Raw genomic sequence first — 17,934 nt, 5'->3', positions numbered from 1 at the left:
TCCAACCGCCTTTTATCCTGATGAAAGGCTCTAAGGGACGCAGTCTGGCGATCTTTAGAACTTCCTACAACGCGATGTGACTGAGCCTCCATGTCTTCGAACGGTCCTTAGCCGCCCCCCCCCCCCCCCCCCCTCTGTTTTACCAAGATACTTCATGTTCACTATCCAAGTGTATATTTGACAGAATTTAGGAACCAGAACAGGAAAAGGTGGTTGGTTCCGCCTCAAAAATGACTACAATCACATGGCATGTGCTAGCGTCTAACATGTGAATGTGTCTCCGCGAGGCGTAGTGCTAGCTCAGGCTTTGCATCATGCCCACACACCGTGTGAATCTGGACAAATGACATCATCTCACTGTTCCTCAGTGCCTGTATATCAGCACTAGGAGTGCTTAGAAATGTGTCACATGCTGCTTATATAGCGTTATGTAAATAACGGACTTGGCCTGCTGCACGCCACACCTTGCTGCACACCTCACACTGCTGCACGCCACACACTGCTGCACGCCACACACTGCTGCATGCCGCACACTGCTGCACGCCGCACACTGCTGCATGCCGCACACTGCTGCACGCCTCACATTACTGCACGCCGCACACTGCTAAACGAAACACTGCTGCACGCCACACACTGCTGCACACCACACACTGCTGCACGCCACACACTGCTGCACGCCGCACACTGCTGCACGCCGCACACTGCTGCACGCCACACACTGCTGCATTACTCACTGCTGCATGCTGCACGACACTGCTGCACGCAGCACACTGCTGCACGCCGCACACTGCTGCACGCCGCACACTGCTGCACGCCACAGTGCTGCACGCCGCACACTGCTGCACGCCGCACACTGCTGCACGCCGCACACTGCTGCACTCCACACACTGCTTTTATGCGAGTTTATGCTACTGACATTGTAAATGACAATGCCTTTTATTTGTTTTAAAACCAAAACATAAATAAAAAGCATTGTAATTTTACAATGCCAATAGCTCAAACTCTTATAAATGCGTGACCTATTGCATTGCAAATGCTTGTTTTACTTTACCCAGCGCTGTTTCTTGCTCGCCTGCCTCCGGACATGGTCAGCCCCGGCAGGCGGCTTAATTTCTTCCGCCGCTTCTCTAAAATATTTTTGACTGCATGCTTTGCTGTCGAGAAACCCCCGGGCTATAGGGTTGCTCACAAACATTTGACACAGCCATTGGCGGCTCTGTATGCAGAGACTCTCCCTGCTTCCCAAACGCCATTAAGCGCACAGGTAATTGGCATACATAATGCACTTTTTAAAAATTAATACGTTATCTACATGGGCGCGGTGCTTCATGTTTCAGCACGGCACCGCTTTTTTTTATTCACACTACAGGGGCTGCCACATTGAGCTGCCATTATGCTCTGCTTGTGGGGCAGATTATCTCCACTTAATCTCCCAGGTGCCGCCCTCACACCACCACTTCCCAACAATGCTGTTTGTGTTGGTCAGGGGCTCGGCTCTGGGGAAACGTAAAGTCGCTTGCAATGCTAGCTCGGGCACAAAATTTCCCTAAACACAACGTGTTCAGTGACTACACCCATCGTTCCGCACCTGGGCTCACCCCGCACTGCGTGCTTTATGGACAGAAATCGAACCCGCGTGGTTCCAGCCTTACTGGATTGCGATCCGCCGGCTTAGGCAGTATGTGTGTCTCCACACTGACACATATCTGGGGACGCTACATCTTGTTATGGGGTGGAACCTTGAAGGAGGTCCCCGCTTGGTTAATGGAAAAACTTCACTGTGAATTACCGTACTAAATGTTATAGGTGCGCAGCTGTTCCTGTGCCCTATGTTCTGGCATTGCTTACCGTATAACCTATGTAAGGAGAGCAATGCGCTGTGGCCTGCATATTTATGGCAATTCAAGTGTTTAATTCATGATCTGTTGCTGAAGGTCTTGATGTGTCTTTTATGCCTTGCGTAGTCAGGACAACAAGTACTATACAATATGCTTGCATAGTATGCACAGTAATAATGGTCTTTCTGCAAACCTCACCAGCTTAAAAATGCCTCCTAGGCTAATGGGGCCAAGCCTTTCACATCAATAATTTTTACAAAGCCCACTCCTACCCACGCAAGCTCCCTCATTAGTGCTTAAAAAAATCCCTGCACTGCATACAAAAAAAACCACAAAAGTCAACAACATTGTCATTTACAACTCCAATAGCTCTAACTTTCATAAATGCGAGACCGATTACATTGCAAATTACCTCCGTGCTGCTTTGTCCCTTTTCAGTCCTGGAAGTCTGCAGTGACCAAGACGGAAGGGTCTCAAGGACCACCTTAATGGAAATAAAGGGCTCCTAGTCCGGAGAAAAACGAACTTCAAGGCCTGAGTGGGCAAAGCATCTACAGGAATAGCGCAGAATTTGGAACAGCGAGCAAGGGCTGTTTGGTAGCACCTGAGCTCAATGGAATCACAGGAGGCCGAAGGATTTGGAACAGCGAGCAATGGCTGTTTCGTAGCACCGGAGCTCAATGGAGTCACCGGAGGCCGAAGGTTGCAAAAGGTCTGCTATTCCTTAAGGCATGATAGCTGCCTCCGGTGACTCCATTGAGCTCCGGTGCTACGAAATAGCCATTGCTCGCTGTTCCAAATCCTTCGGCCTCCTGTGACTCCATTGAGCTCCGGTGCTACCAAACAGCCCTTGCTCGCTGTTCCAAATTCTGCGCTATTCCTGTAGATGCTTTGCCCACTCAGGCCTTGAAGTTCGTTTTTCTCCGGACTAGGAGCCCTTTATTTCCATTAAGGTGGTCCTTGAGACCCTTCCGTACCTCTCTCCTTGTACTGGGCGTCTAAATTGTATCAGGCAACTGTTTAATTTCTAGTCCTGATGATGATCCTACTGTATGAGGAGCTAGGGATCGAAACGTCGACTTGTCTAGCAGCACCGCAATTTAACCATTGTGTAACCTATATTGTGGTGTCTGTTGGTACGAGCTTACTTAAGATTATTGTGTAATGTAAGCCGCCTTTTTTGCTCCGAAAGTTCTTGCCTGCTGCTTTGCCTTTTTTCCATTTTTTCAATTCCTTTCCTTCTAAGCTCGGTACAGGATTGTGCCTATGTTTCACCCCTTGTTGCTTCCTTTACTCTGTTTATTCCCTGTGCATTGTTCTGAATAAATGTTCCTCTGTCCGGCTGGACATTGGAAGACTTTCCATAGCGCTCATTGTAGTCTGTCGAAATGGTTTCACTATCTATTCTTAAGCTAAGGACCTTTGTTCTTCAAAATAATTATTCACCCGAGGTCCTTAGGCTACCTGATCAGGTCCCCTTGTTATTTTTACTCCGACTTAGCGCAATCGCTGGATTGCAAGGGCTCGCTACCCCCCCTAAACATTCAACAGCATAAAATAATACTCTTGCATTCTTCAAGTCAAGCATTTTCCTTACTGATGATGATTTAGTTCGTCCTGTAATTCTGGAATGATGGTGTGTAAAGCCTTTGAAGAAGTTGCTTATTGGGAGTCTTGTAAATGTATGTAAGATTGAGGCTGGTGGTGCAGCTCTCAAATAATTAAGCAAGAATTTAAAACACCGTATTGCTGATAGCCAGGGAAGAATCTAAGTTGGAGTGCTTAGTTAAGACCCTGTTCATGAAAACACTTAATAAGTCCTAGACCTTTTTCCTGCTGTGTAGCGGTTGAGCTTGTTGAATCATGTATTATATGTATGGCCATATTGCTTGAAGTCAGTCAAATGTAGCCCCTTAATTATTAGGTTCCGCCTGAACAGCGCACATGAGCTGTAAGCAAAATGTATTCTTAATAAAAATAAAAGCTTAAAATCTGGCTTAGAACTTACCCATTACTTAACAATCCTTCCCATCGGCTAGCTTCCACGTCACTCTAGTTTTCTTGCTTCTTGTTGGTCATGCCTCCTACTTTCTCCCGGCGCTCGCTGACTCCTGCTTTTTTCCTGGCTCTTTTGTCCTTGCCGTAGAGCATGGACCTATCACAGCTTCCTGTGTCTGGCTAGTGTCTTTTCACTGGCCTTGAGCTTCTCCATGTACCTTGGCACTGTAGGGTCGCCCTCACCCTCCTGCTGTCCGTTACTGCTCCCTCCCTCCTCCCACGCACCTCCCTAGTGTTGCTTCTCCCACGTTTTAGGAACTGTACCGTAGAGAGTTTGTAGAGTATGCATACACCAGAAAAAAACAGATACCTGCGCTGCACTGAAGGTTAACAACAACCAGTAAGATGGATGCGAAGAAAAGAGAACAGGGACCACAACTGGTATTTGTTGGTAGCTGCTCATGACAAACATTTCCTTGTGTGGCTGCTTTCGCTTGTGAGTGTGCAAGCCCGTAGCCATTAGACTGCAGCAGGTGCACTATGCAGCGTATCACATGACAAGCCACGAACTTGGAAGCCTTGAGGTAACTGACATGCCACTTTATCTCCTGAACAAGTAAAGCAGATGTACTTGGGAGTTAAACAGCATGGGAATGTTAGAGAACAGATATATGGTGCACAACTGGGGAACCTGGGGATGCTTCTGGTAAGGTAATCCGAAGTCAGGTGCTTGGTGACACACGCAGATGAGTCCATAAAACTGAAAAGGTAGAACAGAAGCTAACCAGACACTTTATGGGCTACAAGTGAACAGGTCCACACTTCTAACAGTTGCTCACACAGGCACATCCATGTAGTGGTTGGGGTTCATTGTACTGGAAGATTTACTTAGTGCCCCATAGCCCTTTCAAGGCTGCAAGGTGCTTACTGAAGAAACAGTTGTCCTAAAACTGACAAGTCTTCTCGGAAGCCAAAATAATTATTTTGCTTCCCCGCCCTTCTCCTGCTGTCTGTTGCTGCTCCCTCCCTCGTTCCACACACTTCCATGAAGTTGCTTCCACCACCTACCCTGCTGTCTATTTTTTGGTAGCTCCATCACTCTCTCCAGTTCTTTTTTGTTTTTGTGTTTTTTAAGACATGTTGCACAGAAGCACTGGCTTCTGTGCAACATGGCTTAAAGCAAAAAAAAAAGTAACATGGCGCTGTTAACGCTTGCCTCGTCATTGCAATTTCTTTTAAGCCATGTTGCACAGTTGCCCGTGCTGCTGTTAAAGATATTTGTTTTAAATGGCAAAGCCAATATATGTTACATAGGCGAAACCTATTGCCTTTGCCAATACTTGTTCCTGTACGGCATCTTGTGATGATCTGAGTGAGGTGAGGAGGGCGTGGAGCAAATTGTAGGTAACCAAGACTAGCCTAAAGTTATTTGTATCAATGCATTTTGTTGAAGGTAGGCATATAATTGAAATCAGTTTCCTGAATGTAAAGTCCCCCCCACCCACTTCCTGCTCCCCGACTCTTCCCTGCATTGCTCTGCCACTGACTTTGTGTACTGAGAGTGCTTGCCATCATTTGCCACACTAACCATCTGATCACGCTTGCTACTCCTCGCCAATGACGGCAGCAGCTTCTGCACCAAAAGGACTCCATTCATTTAAAGGGTCATCCCATGTCTAATCTGCCGAAAATCATTCGAAGTCTGTGTTGCTTCACCTGAAATTAATTTCTTAACCACACTTGAACAAAATCATAGATATGTTTAGAAAGATGCAAATAACAGTATTTTGTGCAGACTTAATTGGTGCATTTCTCTTGTGCTTAGTCAGTTGGAGTTTGACATACTTGCTTAAAGTTTTGATGTTGTTGCTAAGTGTTTCATTTTGGCTGGTGGAATTTTTCCTCCACAACACGAGAATTGGAAGAAGCTATTATTAATATTTTTTGTTTGCATGTTTTTTTTAAACTAAAATGTCATGTTAATTGTTTGGAGATCGCTTACACAGCAATCTGACTTAGCAAATAAATTCTGTGATGGCGAGAAGAGACTGTTGATGAGTCGTAATGCTCAACAGTGTGTAACAAAGCACTGCTTTGTGACCTTCATACAGTCAATTCTCTTTGACTGCTGCACTTTGGCCCGTTGATCTTTTTATCTTTTTAGTAATGCATTCCTCTAATTCACATTCGATAAAATCACTGCGGGAAAATGATCTCTTGCTCGTGCACCCGCTGTATTGGCAGGGTTATTTAATGGAGTGGATTTCTATGAATTTGTTCTTGATCTAGAAAATTAATTGCATAAAGTTAAACATATACTATGCTATTGTACATGTTCTTGCTTTTATAGTTTGCAGGACAGCCTTGAGATTATCAATCAGGACAATAACACCCTGAAGCCAGACAACAATACGCTTATGAATGGATTGCTCGGAAACATAGGTACTGTGGACTGATTTCAATACTCTTGTCTCTCAACTGTTATTAATGATATTTCCCTTTTATTTTAGTTGACAGTTGCATACTATGTTTGTTGCCTGCCAGATGTCTGGATGTACAAAATGATTATGCCCCATGAATTAGACCACCTTTATCAGTTTAGGTAAACGTCGGATTGCTGTATTCCACATTTACTGAGTACCAAAAAGTAGCAAGGCTCCTTGACCGTTTTATGCTGTTGTGTAGTGCAGTGTGTGGCATTTTAGCAGATGTCCAACTGAGTAATGGGTGGTGGTCCTTCGAAGCCTCGGCCTTCCTGTAACGAATGTCTAAATTTGTGTTTACAATCAAGGCTTTTTTGTGCATTTCCTGTTTGCTTGGTCGTGGTCTTGTGTTGGTGTGACCTTTAAATGGTATTTAGAATGCTGGTGCATGTTGAAGTATGCGGTCTAGTTTGGAATGAAGTTGTGATGACCGTTATGGTGCCAGATATGATGAGGTACAGGTTGTTTCAGGCATGTGTGGTAGGTGATGATGTGAAGGAGTGCGTGGTAGACTGATGTGTTTGAACTATGCTCGAGATTGATTGTTTGAGATCATTTGGTCATTTATCTTGAGGCCTGGCCTTGTGGTCTGTAGCAATTGATTTCTGCTGTGTTCTGTGGTCCATGTTGGTGGTCATTTGCTGCTGTGCCCTTTATGCAGTATTAGTTAGGTAAGTGGGTGTTGGGAAAAGTGCCACTTGCACCACCGATTAGAAAATCACTTTTTCCACCACTGAAGCACACAAACGTTTACACAACAACACACAACACTTTTACCCACAAAAATGCAGTACTTGAAGGATCAATTGCTTGGTGTGGTCTGAAACATTGTGTTATGGTACAAAGAAAGGAATTATGTGGGGGCTTTGCTGATAGGGAAAATTGAGTTTGTCTAGTCCTAGTGTACAAACACAAGAGGAGTTAATCTTGAGGTGTTTCTTTTGAACTGTTGGATAGTGCGATGGATTATTAGCTTTAGTGTTCCGGGCGGTTAGTGAAGTGTGGGAGATGGCCCTATGTATGAAGGTGTATGCATGATACTGTAGGGGTCTTTCAGAAGAAAATATTCAACTACCTATATGCCCTTATCCTGATTTGGACGTGGTTGTAGAATGACATACATTAGCTGTATAAGGCGAATATTGAAAGAAAGGCAAATGGAGGTTTCACTCCTACTTGTATCCCATGATCCAGGGTGTGCCATGGATTTTGTTTTTTTATGCTCTGGTGCTTGTCACCCATATTTACGGCTACATGATTGTTTTTTTTCCTATTTATAAAGTAGGTAATGTGTTTTGTTGTGACCAATTAAGCAGTTTATAGTTTGTATTTGAATACCCACAGGTATTTTCTACTGTTTCCATGTATGATCTCTTCAACTCTACCATAGTAGTTGGAAATATTTTAGTCCGAAAAGTAATGCACAGCATTTTCAAAATTATGTCCCAGGCCTGAACGTATCCTCCGGATCGAATCAATGCTCTAAGGGGTCCACCTCTCAACCTCCCCAAGTCTGGATACCAATAATACGCAGACTAAAGGGTGGTTAAGCGGGGGAAGGAAAGGAAGGGGACAGGAGGGAGGGAGACCTGTAGGAAACACAAAGAGGAACACAGGTTATTACCAGAACCACCCACCACTCTCTAGATCTCTCCCCCTACTCCTCCAGTACCTCTATTCTACTAACCTGTAAAAGAAAATAACGATGACCAGCCAACAGGGGTGCAGAGTTTGACCCGTCTGAGCCTACGTGAGGATAAGTACTTGCGGGAAAACCTTGGCTCTGTCAGGCACCCCTGTGGAAACGAAAGGATAGCACAAACACAGGTGGTTTGACTACGATAGTCAAAATAGCAGGTACGCAATTCATCTATGCACACACTGATCAAGGTAATAGTTTGCCAACAGCAGCTGACCCAAACAGATAAATCTCCAGTAGAGTTACGTCACTCATACCTCGGGTAATGGCAGAAAAGCGAAAGGTGTACGGAGGGCGTCCCCTCTTTCATATAGGTTCTATAGGTGTTTTCCCTCGCATGAACTCTGCTACTTAGTCAGGGAAGAGTTCGCCAACGTAGGGAAAAGCACACCGCAATCTCACAGCATAACGGAGCTAACATCGCACACAGAGCTCGCTTCCATGTTTCTCCAGCAGAGTGAATAAGTGCTTGAGAGTACTGCTCTAAGGTGAGTGGACAAAGAATATACTGCGCGCTCCTCTTACTCACAAGGATTTCCAAGCGTAGATACAGGGCTGAAAAAAGGAACTCACCGCCTTCCAGGGGCGAAGTACACAAGGAACGAGTGGTGCCAATGGCACCCTTACCCGACCACAGGGACCAGAATGAAGCCAGCGAGGACCAAAATCCTTCGGAATAATCGGCAGCGTCTCTTCCCACTGCCTCGCCTTATCGCCGCTTCCGCATCACGTGGGACGCGGTGATTGACGTCCGACGTCTGGTGGCGTGTCGAGGCTGCCGGGAACTGTAGTTTCTCCGTTTAGCGCCTGCCAGCGCAAACGGAGCTGCTGTGACCCCTAACAAATTAAGATGTACAGTAACTATTGAAGATTCTGTGGGCTTAGTCAGATCCTATTGTCTGTTTACACTGCTCTGGAATACACTTCTCAAGCCTGCAAAGGGCACCATGGCACTACAGTATCCGTACAAAAGTAGTTCTTCAACGACGATGTGTTAGGTTAATTCCTACTGGGAATTTTACGAATTTCTAACCAACAGGTGTGATTTTGAACTATGATTATTTTTCAGCTATTTCAAAAAGTAGTTTTTTATTCCCATAAAACTTTTTTTCCAGATCCTCTGCCTCATCCAAGTGAGGCAAGGTATGAAGTAAAGTGTACCGAAGGGTGTACTACAAGCCCATGGAATGGAAGTACATTATTCTATTTGTATCAGCAGGGCAGCCACTGAGTCAAATTTCAGGTTTTTTTTATTTGCCATATTCGAGAAACCAACTAGCTCAAGTTATGCTTAAAAATAGAGATTACTTAGTAGCATACAACCCAGCTAGTTCCCCCGCCACAGTACTGTTTAATCTGCACACTTTCTCTAGAGCCCACACGACCCTAGAACTCATGGAAGAGTAGAATGTGGCAATGCTTGCTGTCGAGGTTTTAGCATCCAGGCTCACTGGCCGGCTGATATCCAGAATTCGGGTTTGCTTGGAACATTACAATTTTCTTCTTGATTGCCAGTTCAGCGTCAGACTGAAGAGATCCTTGGAAAAAGTGTTCACATGGAACTAGTTTTGAAAACAAACAATATTTGCACAGACCATTATGTGTTGAATCAATCTTTATACCAACATTGTTAATTTGATCAGCACTGATATTTCATTAAAGAAGCAGCAAAAGCCAATATTTTTCAAAAACTCTGGTTCAGCCAAACTGAGTTTTATTGAAAACCAATAGGATATTTAAAAATGTTAATAAAAAATCACTTTGTGAGTGATGGGAAGTCTCTTAGAATGAGGCAAATGAATAGACCCCAGGTGTGAAGAAAAACTAAAATTGAACAAGGAAAAACAGTGAAGGCAATGTGAGCATCAATGGTATATTGGTTATTTTTTTTTTAAAAGACAGCCATTTTTATTCAGTACAATCATGGACACAGGGGATCGAATCAGTGTATCACAATTATAGAAAACGGTCTGTCTTTCTACATGTGTCGACGATGTTTCGACCCATTAAGTAATACATGGGTCTCATCGGACTGTAATGACCTGGGGTCTGGGAGAGAGAAAAGAAGCGTAATTAGGAGGATAATGGATAAAGTGTGCTCTAATGATGAAGGAATGAAGAATACATACTGGCTGGGTGTCTGAAGTGTAAAATCCGCAAACTAGGGACCCTCTCAGGAAATACTACCAACTTGGACTGGTTGGTAAGGGGTGTTAATCCCTTAATGTTAATTCTCCCAAGAGAAAATATGACTAGTGTGAGATAAGTCAGTCATTTGCTGTGTATGCAGCCATATAAGCTGGAAATTGTGTGGGGCATGCCATTAGAGGGAGTGGAGTTTAGACAATGCACATGAGCAGTGTGGTGCACTTCATGCCAACATTTTTGGAAGAGGAAAGTGGGCTATTTCAAAAAATAAATGTGAGAATGTATCCGACTCTTCACCCCCCCCCCCCCCCCCCTCCCCCAGACCTCTCAACTGAAGCGGGAGAGATACCGGGGCTCGGAGAGAAGCTGATATGGCACTCCTTGTGTTTTTTCCAGCTGCCGTGCAATAGTGAAACATGAAAGTGGGAGTGTAGTTAAGACGCGCGGCCTCCAAATAAAAATAATGAAACCAAATAAAATCTGCAGCAACTCCAGAAGCACACACGCTGCTTAGTTGAAGGAAATACACGAAAAAGAAAAAGTGAAATATGAAACATGGCGTGCTGATAAAACAAAAGCCACTTAGGTTTCAAAAGCATATAATCAAGCAACGTTTATTTACACATGCTGCCTTCTGGTTGAAAAATGCAAATGCCGTCAGCTGAGCGTGTTTCGCTAGAAAAACACTACATTCTGTAAACATAAGCCAAGAAGTAAAAAAATAAAATAACTAGTGTGCAGAAACTAACCTAAATAGACAGGAGGGAATGAGTACATGTAATAGGACCAGTCGCCATGAGAGCAAACAAAAACCAAAAGGAGGGAAAAATACAGCCTGTGCATCACTGAAAAGCCAGGTTTTAAGAATGGCACACAAAGAACCCATAAAACAATAGGCGTGTTCGAAGCCCACAGATACAGCATGTCTCAAACAGACTGCGCATGCAATGCCTAGGCGAGACCTAAAAAACACAAATGTCAAGGCTCTTGTAAAACTGTTATGTTGTCATGCATTTTAGTTAACGAAGTATAAAAGACAGTATTAGGCCAACTTATCTCTGTGCTGTGTCTTGAATTATCGTGACTTTACTGCCTTTTAATAGTTAATGATTATACGTTAGACAGGTTCGTGGTTTAGAAATGGATAACATGTTGACTGTTCACTTCTGCATAGGAGTAAAGAAGGTGCTGCTGGATCTTACGTAATAAGCATTGTGTTCGAAATCTCAGACAGGCAAATAGATTGTTAAAGTAATTAAAACAATGTGCACACTTGAACATATATATAGATATATGTATGTGTGTGTGTGTGTGTATATATATATATATATATATATATATATATATATATATATATATATATATATATATATATATATATATATATATATATATATATGGTTAACAGTGAATTATGGGGATGTTTTTCACCGAGGTCTTCTGAGTGACATCAAATAGAAAACTAGAGCGAAGCTCCGGTTGTCTATGATGTCCCTCAGAACACTTTTACTGTTTTCCTTCTCCTTCCTGCAGCTGTGCTTTCTGTCAAAGCAGACGATCAGTGCTGCACTGACAGGCTCTCAGATCTCATCAGCCTGGCCTGCAAGGCCTTTGTGAGTTAGCAACGGTGGGTAAAGAGTTTGTCCTCTGTTAGGACGTCATAGCAGAGTTATCAGATTCAGAAACTGATGTAGATGATATTGGCACACTGCCACAGCCATACATATCAACTGGTCCCTCCATGCATCTGCTTTGTACTTTTCTGTAAAAGGTTCACTGTCTAGAAACATCATGTTTTCTATCATATTTAAATGAAGCTGGCCATTTTAAAATTCTAGATATGAAACTCTAGCTATAGCTATTCTAGTATAGTAATCTCGCCATAAACTGCTTGTGTTAACTCTTGTTGCTCTAATCAATGTTTATTGATTTGTAGTTTGGGTTCTAGGAACCCCACATTAGGGGTGGGCGGAATTTGCATAGTCGCGCTATGCAAAGCTTCGCGAAACGGTAAAAAATCTCAGCGAACACACAAATTCCGCGAACACGCGGAATTGCTTTTTTGCGATGCTTTTTTGTGTTCGCGATCGCTGTTTGCGTGCTCGGGGGGAAATATCTCGCGAACACGCATTTTGAGAACGCGAACACGCAAAAAATTCCGCGAAGCCGCGGAATGCAGAATTTTGGGCAATTCCACGTTCTCCGCGGAACGCGAAATTACCCAAATTCTGCAAATTACGCGAGCGGAACGGAATTTACCGCCCGGGCCTACCCCACATGTATGTGCTTACGTTTTATTGTTTTTTCAAGTTGAAGTACAGTTATTGTCAGATTTACGTTCTTGTTAATTGAATTTTAGCTAGCATTCTTAATCTTTAGATTTGCTCTTATGTCACCTGTATTTGAACGTTAACTGTGTGTAGTGTTTTGTTTTTAAAAAAAATCAAAGATTGATTAACATTTGATTATAGCAAAAATGATTTTGCAAATTTGGTTACACTGTTTAAAAAAATCTGAATGTTCCAATATCACTGACATCTCTGTGAGGAGTACTTCAGCTTGAAATGACAATGTAAAGTCTGATGAAGCCTTTGCTTTATGTCTGTTGGGCTTCTGTTAAAGTGCCCTTTTGGTCAATTGTTAGGTCATAAATACAACACGGAATAGAATCAATCTGACTCCATGTTTGCTTCTGTGCTGCGTTTGCTGCCCGCCTTTCCTTTTCCACACTAGGCAGAAGCTTGCGTCCATTGGCCTTCACCACTCATCAGAAAAACATTGCATTATTCTTGATGATGTGGGAAGGAGAGAAAGCATTGGTGGATTCTCCTCACCTTCTTTGGCTCTTCAGTTTCTGAGACTAACAAGTGTACTTACGCTTTAGTGCGAAGCAAAGACAGCACAGAATTTATTCAGAGGATCAGATTAATGCAGTTGAGCTTCTTTAAAGAAAACCTATTTCTTCCAGATGTAGATTTCATAAGTGTACAGTTAACTCAATTTCCAGTAAATGAAATTGTCGTTAGCAACATCCTCTCTTGGGCTTCATCCAAAGAGAGTTTGGTTTCCTTTTGGTAAAATATGTCTTGTAAATGTGCTGGAAACAGGAGTGTTTGACCCTTAAATATCGTTCTTGAGATTCCACCTCCTTTCGTGCAGGGCCCCTCTCTGTCTTTCCAAGATGTTCTACCACATGCCTCCATATCAAGTGTGCTGCAAAGAGGCCTTGGTGACATGTGGTCCATTATAAATCATGTAAATAATCAAATAAGTGGACAGGTCTTTATAGAAATAGATTTTACTCAATCCTCCGGTCAGTCGGCAAAAACCCATAAATAAGCAGGCCTAAGCTTTATTTAATACTGTCATTACATACTGTTATTGACTCAATTTAATATACTATTCATGTGATTTATGCTGGATACAATTGAAAATGGTTACTCTCCTTTTTAAGGGCACATGTGAGGGTGGCGCTAAAGCCATTCTTATAGTGATTAATGAAAGCTGATTTCTAACTTTCCATTGCATGCATGCACATGTGTATAGAGTACAAGACGGCATCCATATTCTCAACCAAGCCTCCGTAGACCCACTTGGCACCTGCTCTAATGTTAATGTGAAATAAAGCACCTATTATGTTTTCGTAGGGGTGCTGAAATTTACATAATTTTCTTTCATGTAATTGCACAACATTTTGTTAATATTGCAGAAAACGCAAATCCATCATTTCGTGCTATATTTTAGTGCGTAATGAGACTGTTTAAATTTTCAAAGCAAGGGCGCGTATTGCATTAAAAAATAATGTTAACAAACAAAAGAACAGTGAATAACTGTTTCTCACTTCTGTCGTCCCTGTGGGTACATGGTACCGTTTTGCTGCAAATTGCACATAGTTACGTAAAGTAGCATTATGGTGTAAAATCAGGAATTTCGCATTATTAGCGTAACATAAAATTCCCAAAATGACATGAATTATGGTGGCATAAGTTGCATTTTGCCCATACCTAGTTTTTAGTTGTCTTGCTCCTCTTCCAGATAAACCATATTCTGTCACTTATACCGCAGCACATTTTAGTATTTATTTAAGGAGGTTTGGATAGGAGTGACCTGTTGCCTTACAGTTATTTTAGCTTTAGGAGTTGCAGTTTATCACAGTTCAATGTCAAATTTACTCATGTCCTTTTGTGGTGATGGAGGTTCTTGCCACAAGTTTGGAAATCTACCAGGACAACATTTGACCAGATGAACACTTTAAGCCACTACATATCTTTTTCCAGACTTGTTCTGCTTTACTAATTTCTTTCTTCCATTATGTATTTTGCATTTTGCCATGTAGGTCTCTCTCAGCTTTGCAGCCCCAGGAGGGCATTCTCTGAACAAGGTCCGCTCCGCCTCATCCGGAGCGCTTCTTTCTTTGCAGGTTGGCAGTGTGCTGTATGAGTAGTCTAGTCAGAGTTGCAAAATGGTTGCATTATGTGACCCCGCTGTGGAAATGAAATGGTCCAATTCTAGCTATAATACCATTTAACGTGTTTAGCTCACTTGTGAGGTTTACACATACATTTGAGATCTTGCACATGCTCAAATAAAGTAATGTCTGTCTACTACAAACACTTTTTGAAATCGAAGAGACACAAACTCTGTTGTTGAGGTATGTAAGTGTTGATATAATACACTGCCTTCAAATTGGCATTGCAAGCTCCAATGGGTTTTGCCAAGTTTTTCTCCAAGATACTTGACAATCATAGCTGTTCTTTGACCATCACTTTTAATAGCCATTAGTAACCCTTAGTTTTTTAATATAAAAAGTTTTATTTCCATGGTGGGACCACATGACAACAACCATGTCACTGATGAAAATGGGCAAGATCATCAAGCACTGTGGCGTGTTGCTTTTGAATTGGCAGGTATTATGTTTTATTCATTGAAAAATTACCCTAAAAAACAAATTCAAGAATTGTTTTAAAGGCCATCATTCTAGTCCCTAGTTCCGTACTTGTATTTTCCCCCATCTCAAGTCTGCTACCTTGCACTCTCCTCAGGTGCATCATATTGAAAATGAATTCACTGCATGGACGCTGGTTGCATTTGCTGCAGTTGATATACGCTTGCTTCTAAGTTATTTTATTTTTTATTCTGGAGTGGATTTTATTTTTTATTCTGGAGTTGATTCACTCGCAAGCTCATTAATTTTGCTACCAATAATGTTTAATGAACTTATTCATGAAAAATGGACTCAACCCGTTTTATTGGCAGTAATAAAAATATAGTCTTTCAGTTTAAATATTTGACTATGTGTAAAGAAGACTTAGAGGCGTGTTCAACTTGGCAGCAATTCCTGGTGACGGGCTTTTGCATTGCATTACAATAGATAATTTGAAATAATTAAGTATGCATGACGTAGTTCTAGTTTTGCATGGCAAAGTATTTAATAAAATGTTTTCATATTAAATGGTTAATGAGTGCATTTTATTCTATAGTTCACAGTAACCCAATGGACATGCCTGGGAGAGGACTGAATGATGATCGAGACAGTGGCATAGCAAGATCTGGTAATGTGTTAACTTTGCCCTATAATGCACCACAGTTAAATATTGTGAAAAGAACACAGTTTATTCAAGGTAGTATTGCAGTGTAAAAATTTACTTGTACATACGTTGGCCCAAAGTTATGCGATTAAATATTTGCTTCTGTGAAATCGAATTAGTGAAGTCTTTAAATTATCTCTGCGAAACATCCAAACTAAATCTACACTACATTTGTCCATTTCTCATTGTAGATTATATAATATTTAAAATAGCTATTGATCAGCTGTTTTGTTTACCCATCCAAGTTTGTATAGCCCTTTTAGTGACCCTGTTTGTGAAGTAGTGGGTAGCTCTAATAGAAATTAAACAAGCATTGGCATAGCCAATAGGTCTCGCCTTTGGGACCTTATAAGTGTTTAGCCATGCAACAGTTGCATAACTAAATACTTATAAGGTCCCAAAAGCGAGACCTATTGGCTATGCCAAGCTGCTGTGCGGCCGCACAAGTGAAACTAATCGCGGCGCGCGCGCATGCGCACTGTGGCTCTAGGCTGGCCTGGTAGCACTTTTTGGAGCCCTCTCAATAAGTCTCGCCAGACCAGCGCATGCGCTGGGTCAGGCGAGACCTAAAAAAGATTGTTTGGGGGTAAAACATACTTTTGAATATTTGCTATTTTAGTGGTAAACCCCAATAGCAGTCATAGTTCTTAGTTTGTTTGATTTCAAGATAAGACTATTACATGAAAGTAGACTACAATGCATATTAGTTTTCTACTTGCATGTATTTATTGGAACTAGTGAAATTTAACAAGTCTTGTTAGGTGAAGCTGGTCACTGTTATACAAAACCTCTTTGGTGAATGTTTTAAAGAGCGAAAGTCAAATGTTGGGTTATTCCATTGTTCAGCCCGGTCACTCTCTTAATAGAGCTACTTTATCCAAATCTTACTGCATACATGATAACAGATACGTTTTAGGTTAGTAGTGGTCAAGCATTATTCTTCAATTTAAAAACCATGACATTAAGTAGATAGTCCTGGATAAATGTAAATTTGTATTCTTAGTTGGACATAGTAGTAGAAAATGACTAAATATAAGAGAAATTTACCGCCACATAACCTTTAGCCCTAATGTATTGCTATTCTTGATAAATGCTCCCAATGCAACCTTTAGGGTCTTGATGTTCGAGGTTCTCTCGGCAGGGGATGGTCATGTTCTTAACTGGGGATTTCTATATTTTGTATTTTAGCCCTGGAAGAGTTACATAACTTAAACGGAGTGTTTTTGTTATTGTATATTAAATTATTTGAGATTTAGTAATTTTCTTTTTTTTATTGAAAACACGGTGATAACAAAAATTAGATGCAAATATATAATTATGATTCTTATTTCTCAGTTATTGGAGTTTCTCAAATAGTTAATGTTTTGAATTAGACATGGGAATCTCGGAGGATATTTAGAGGATGTTTAGTGACCAATATTTATTATAATTTCTTTCTTAAGACAAATGATTGGGCACCATGAAAATGGACTAATTATCAAATTATAATGTCTGTAAAATAAAGATGTATATTTCTAGGGGATTAGATTTGGTAGTGGGGGGGTGGGTACAGTTTTGAATTTTATTTATTCCACTGTAGTCCGTAGAGTGGGCTTATAATGCACTTCTTGCTTTGATTTACCCCCTACGTTTCTCCACAGTCTGACTTTCTGCCTGTTCTCCTTTTTTTGCCACTCTTCTAGCATCGCTTAGTAGCCTGCTTATCACTCCTTTCCCTTCACCAACCTCCTCGCTTACCAGCAGCTGTGCTAGCAGTTATCAGCGACGCTGGCGACGTAGTCAGACCACAAGCCTGGAGAATGGAGTTTTTCCTAGATGGTGAGATGTCCTATTATTCAGTTGTATTTATTTATGTGCACTTTATTGAATAATGATTTAAGACACAAGATATTGGGACGAACATTTTATAATTGAAGTTAATAATAGCTACCATTCCTGAAAAGTAATGTAGACAAAATTAGCCAACATTTCCTTGGCTTATATATTTCAGATGACATTTGTTTTCCGAAGCTCGCACTAAACACACACGATCATGGCCAGCTGAGGGATGATCACAATCTTGTGTTATTGCCTTGCTTTTATTTTATGTTTTTTACTCTTTTTTGCTTAACACCCACATGTTACAACAAAAAACAGCACCCTAATAGTTTCTCCATTGTGTACTATTGAGTGTAATCGTC

General features: G+C 41.6%; 1 protein-coding gene across 5 annotated transcripts in view; it reads left to right on the top strand.

Annotated features, from left to right (window-relative positions):
- FNIP1 (folliculin interacting protein 1) overlaps positions 1-17,934 on the top strand; it is a 343,332-nt gene that overhangs the window by 172,587 nt on the left and 152,811 nt on the right. For 3 of the 5 annotated variants that reach the window (XM_085618035.1, XM_085618036.1, XM_085618037.1), the window contains 4 exons: positions 6,187-6,278; positions 14,503-14,586; positions 15,647-15,718; positions 17,437-17,572. In XM_085618035.1, coding sequence (XP_085474161.1) covers positions 6,187-6,278; positions 14,503-14,586; positions 15,647-15,718; positions 17,437-17,572 — 384 coding nt within the window. The remainder of the gene's footprint in view (positions 1-6,186; positions 6,279-14,502; positions 14,587-15,646; positions 15,719-17,436; positions 17,573-17,934) is intronic. The other 2 variants (XM_085618038.1, XM_085618039.1) reach the window with 1 other exon arrangement.

The sequence above is a fragment of the Triturus cristatus genome, chromosome 7 (assembly GCF_964204655.1).
Source record: "Triturus cristatus chromosome 7, aTriCri1.1, whole genome shotgun sequence".
Classification (NCBI taxonomy): Eukaryota; Metazoa; Chordata; class Amphibia; order Caudata; family Salamandridae; genus Triturus; species Triturus cristatus.
Note: the sequence above shows the minus strand (reverse complement) of the source record. Positions and strands in the feature narration are given on the sequence as shown.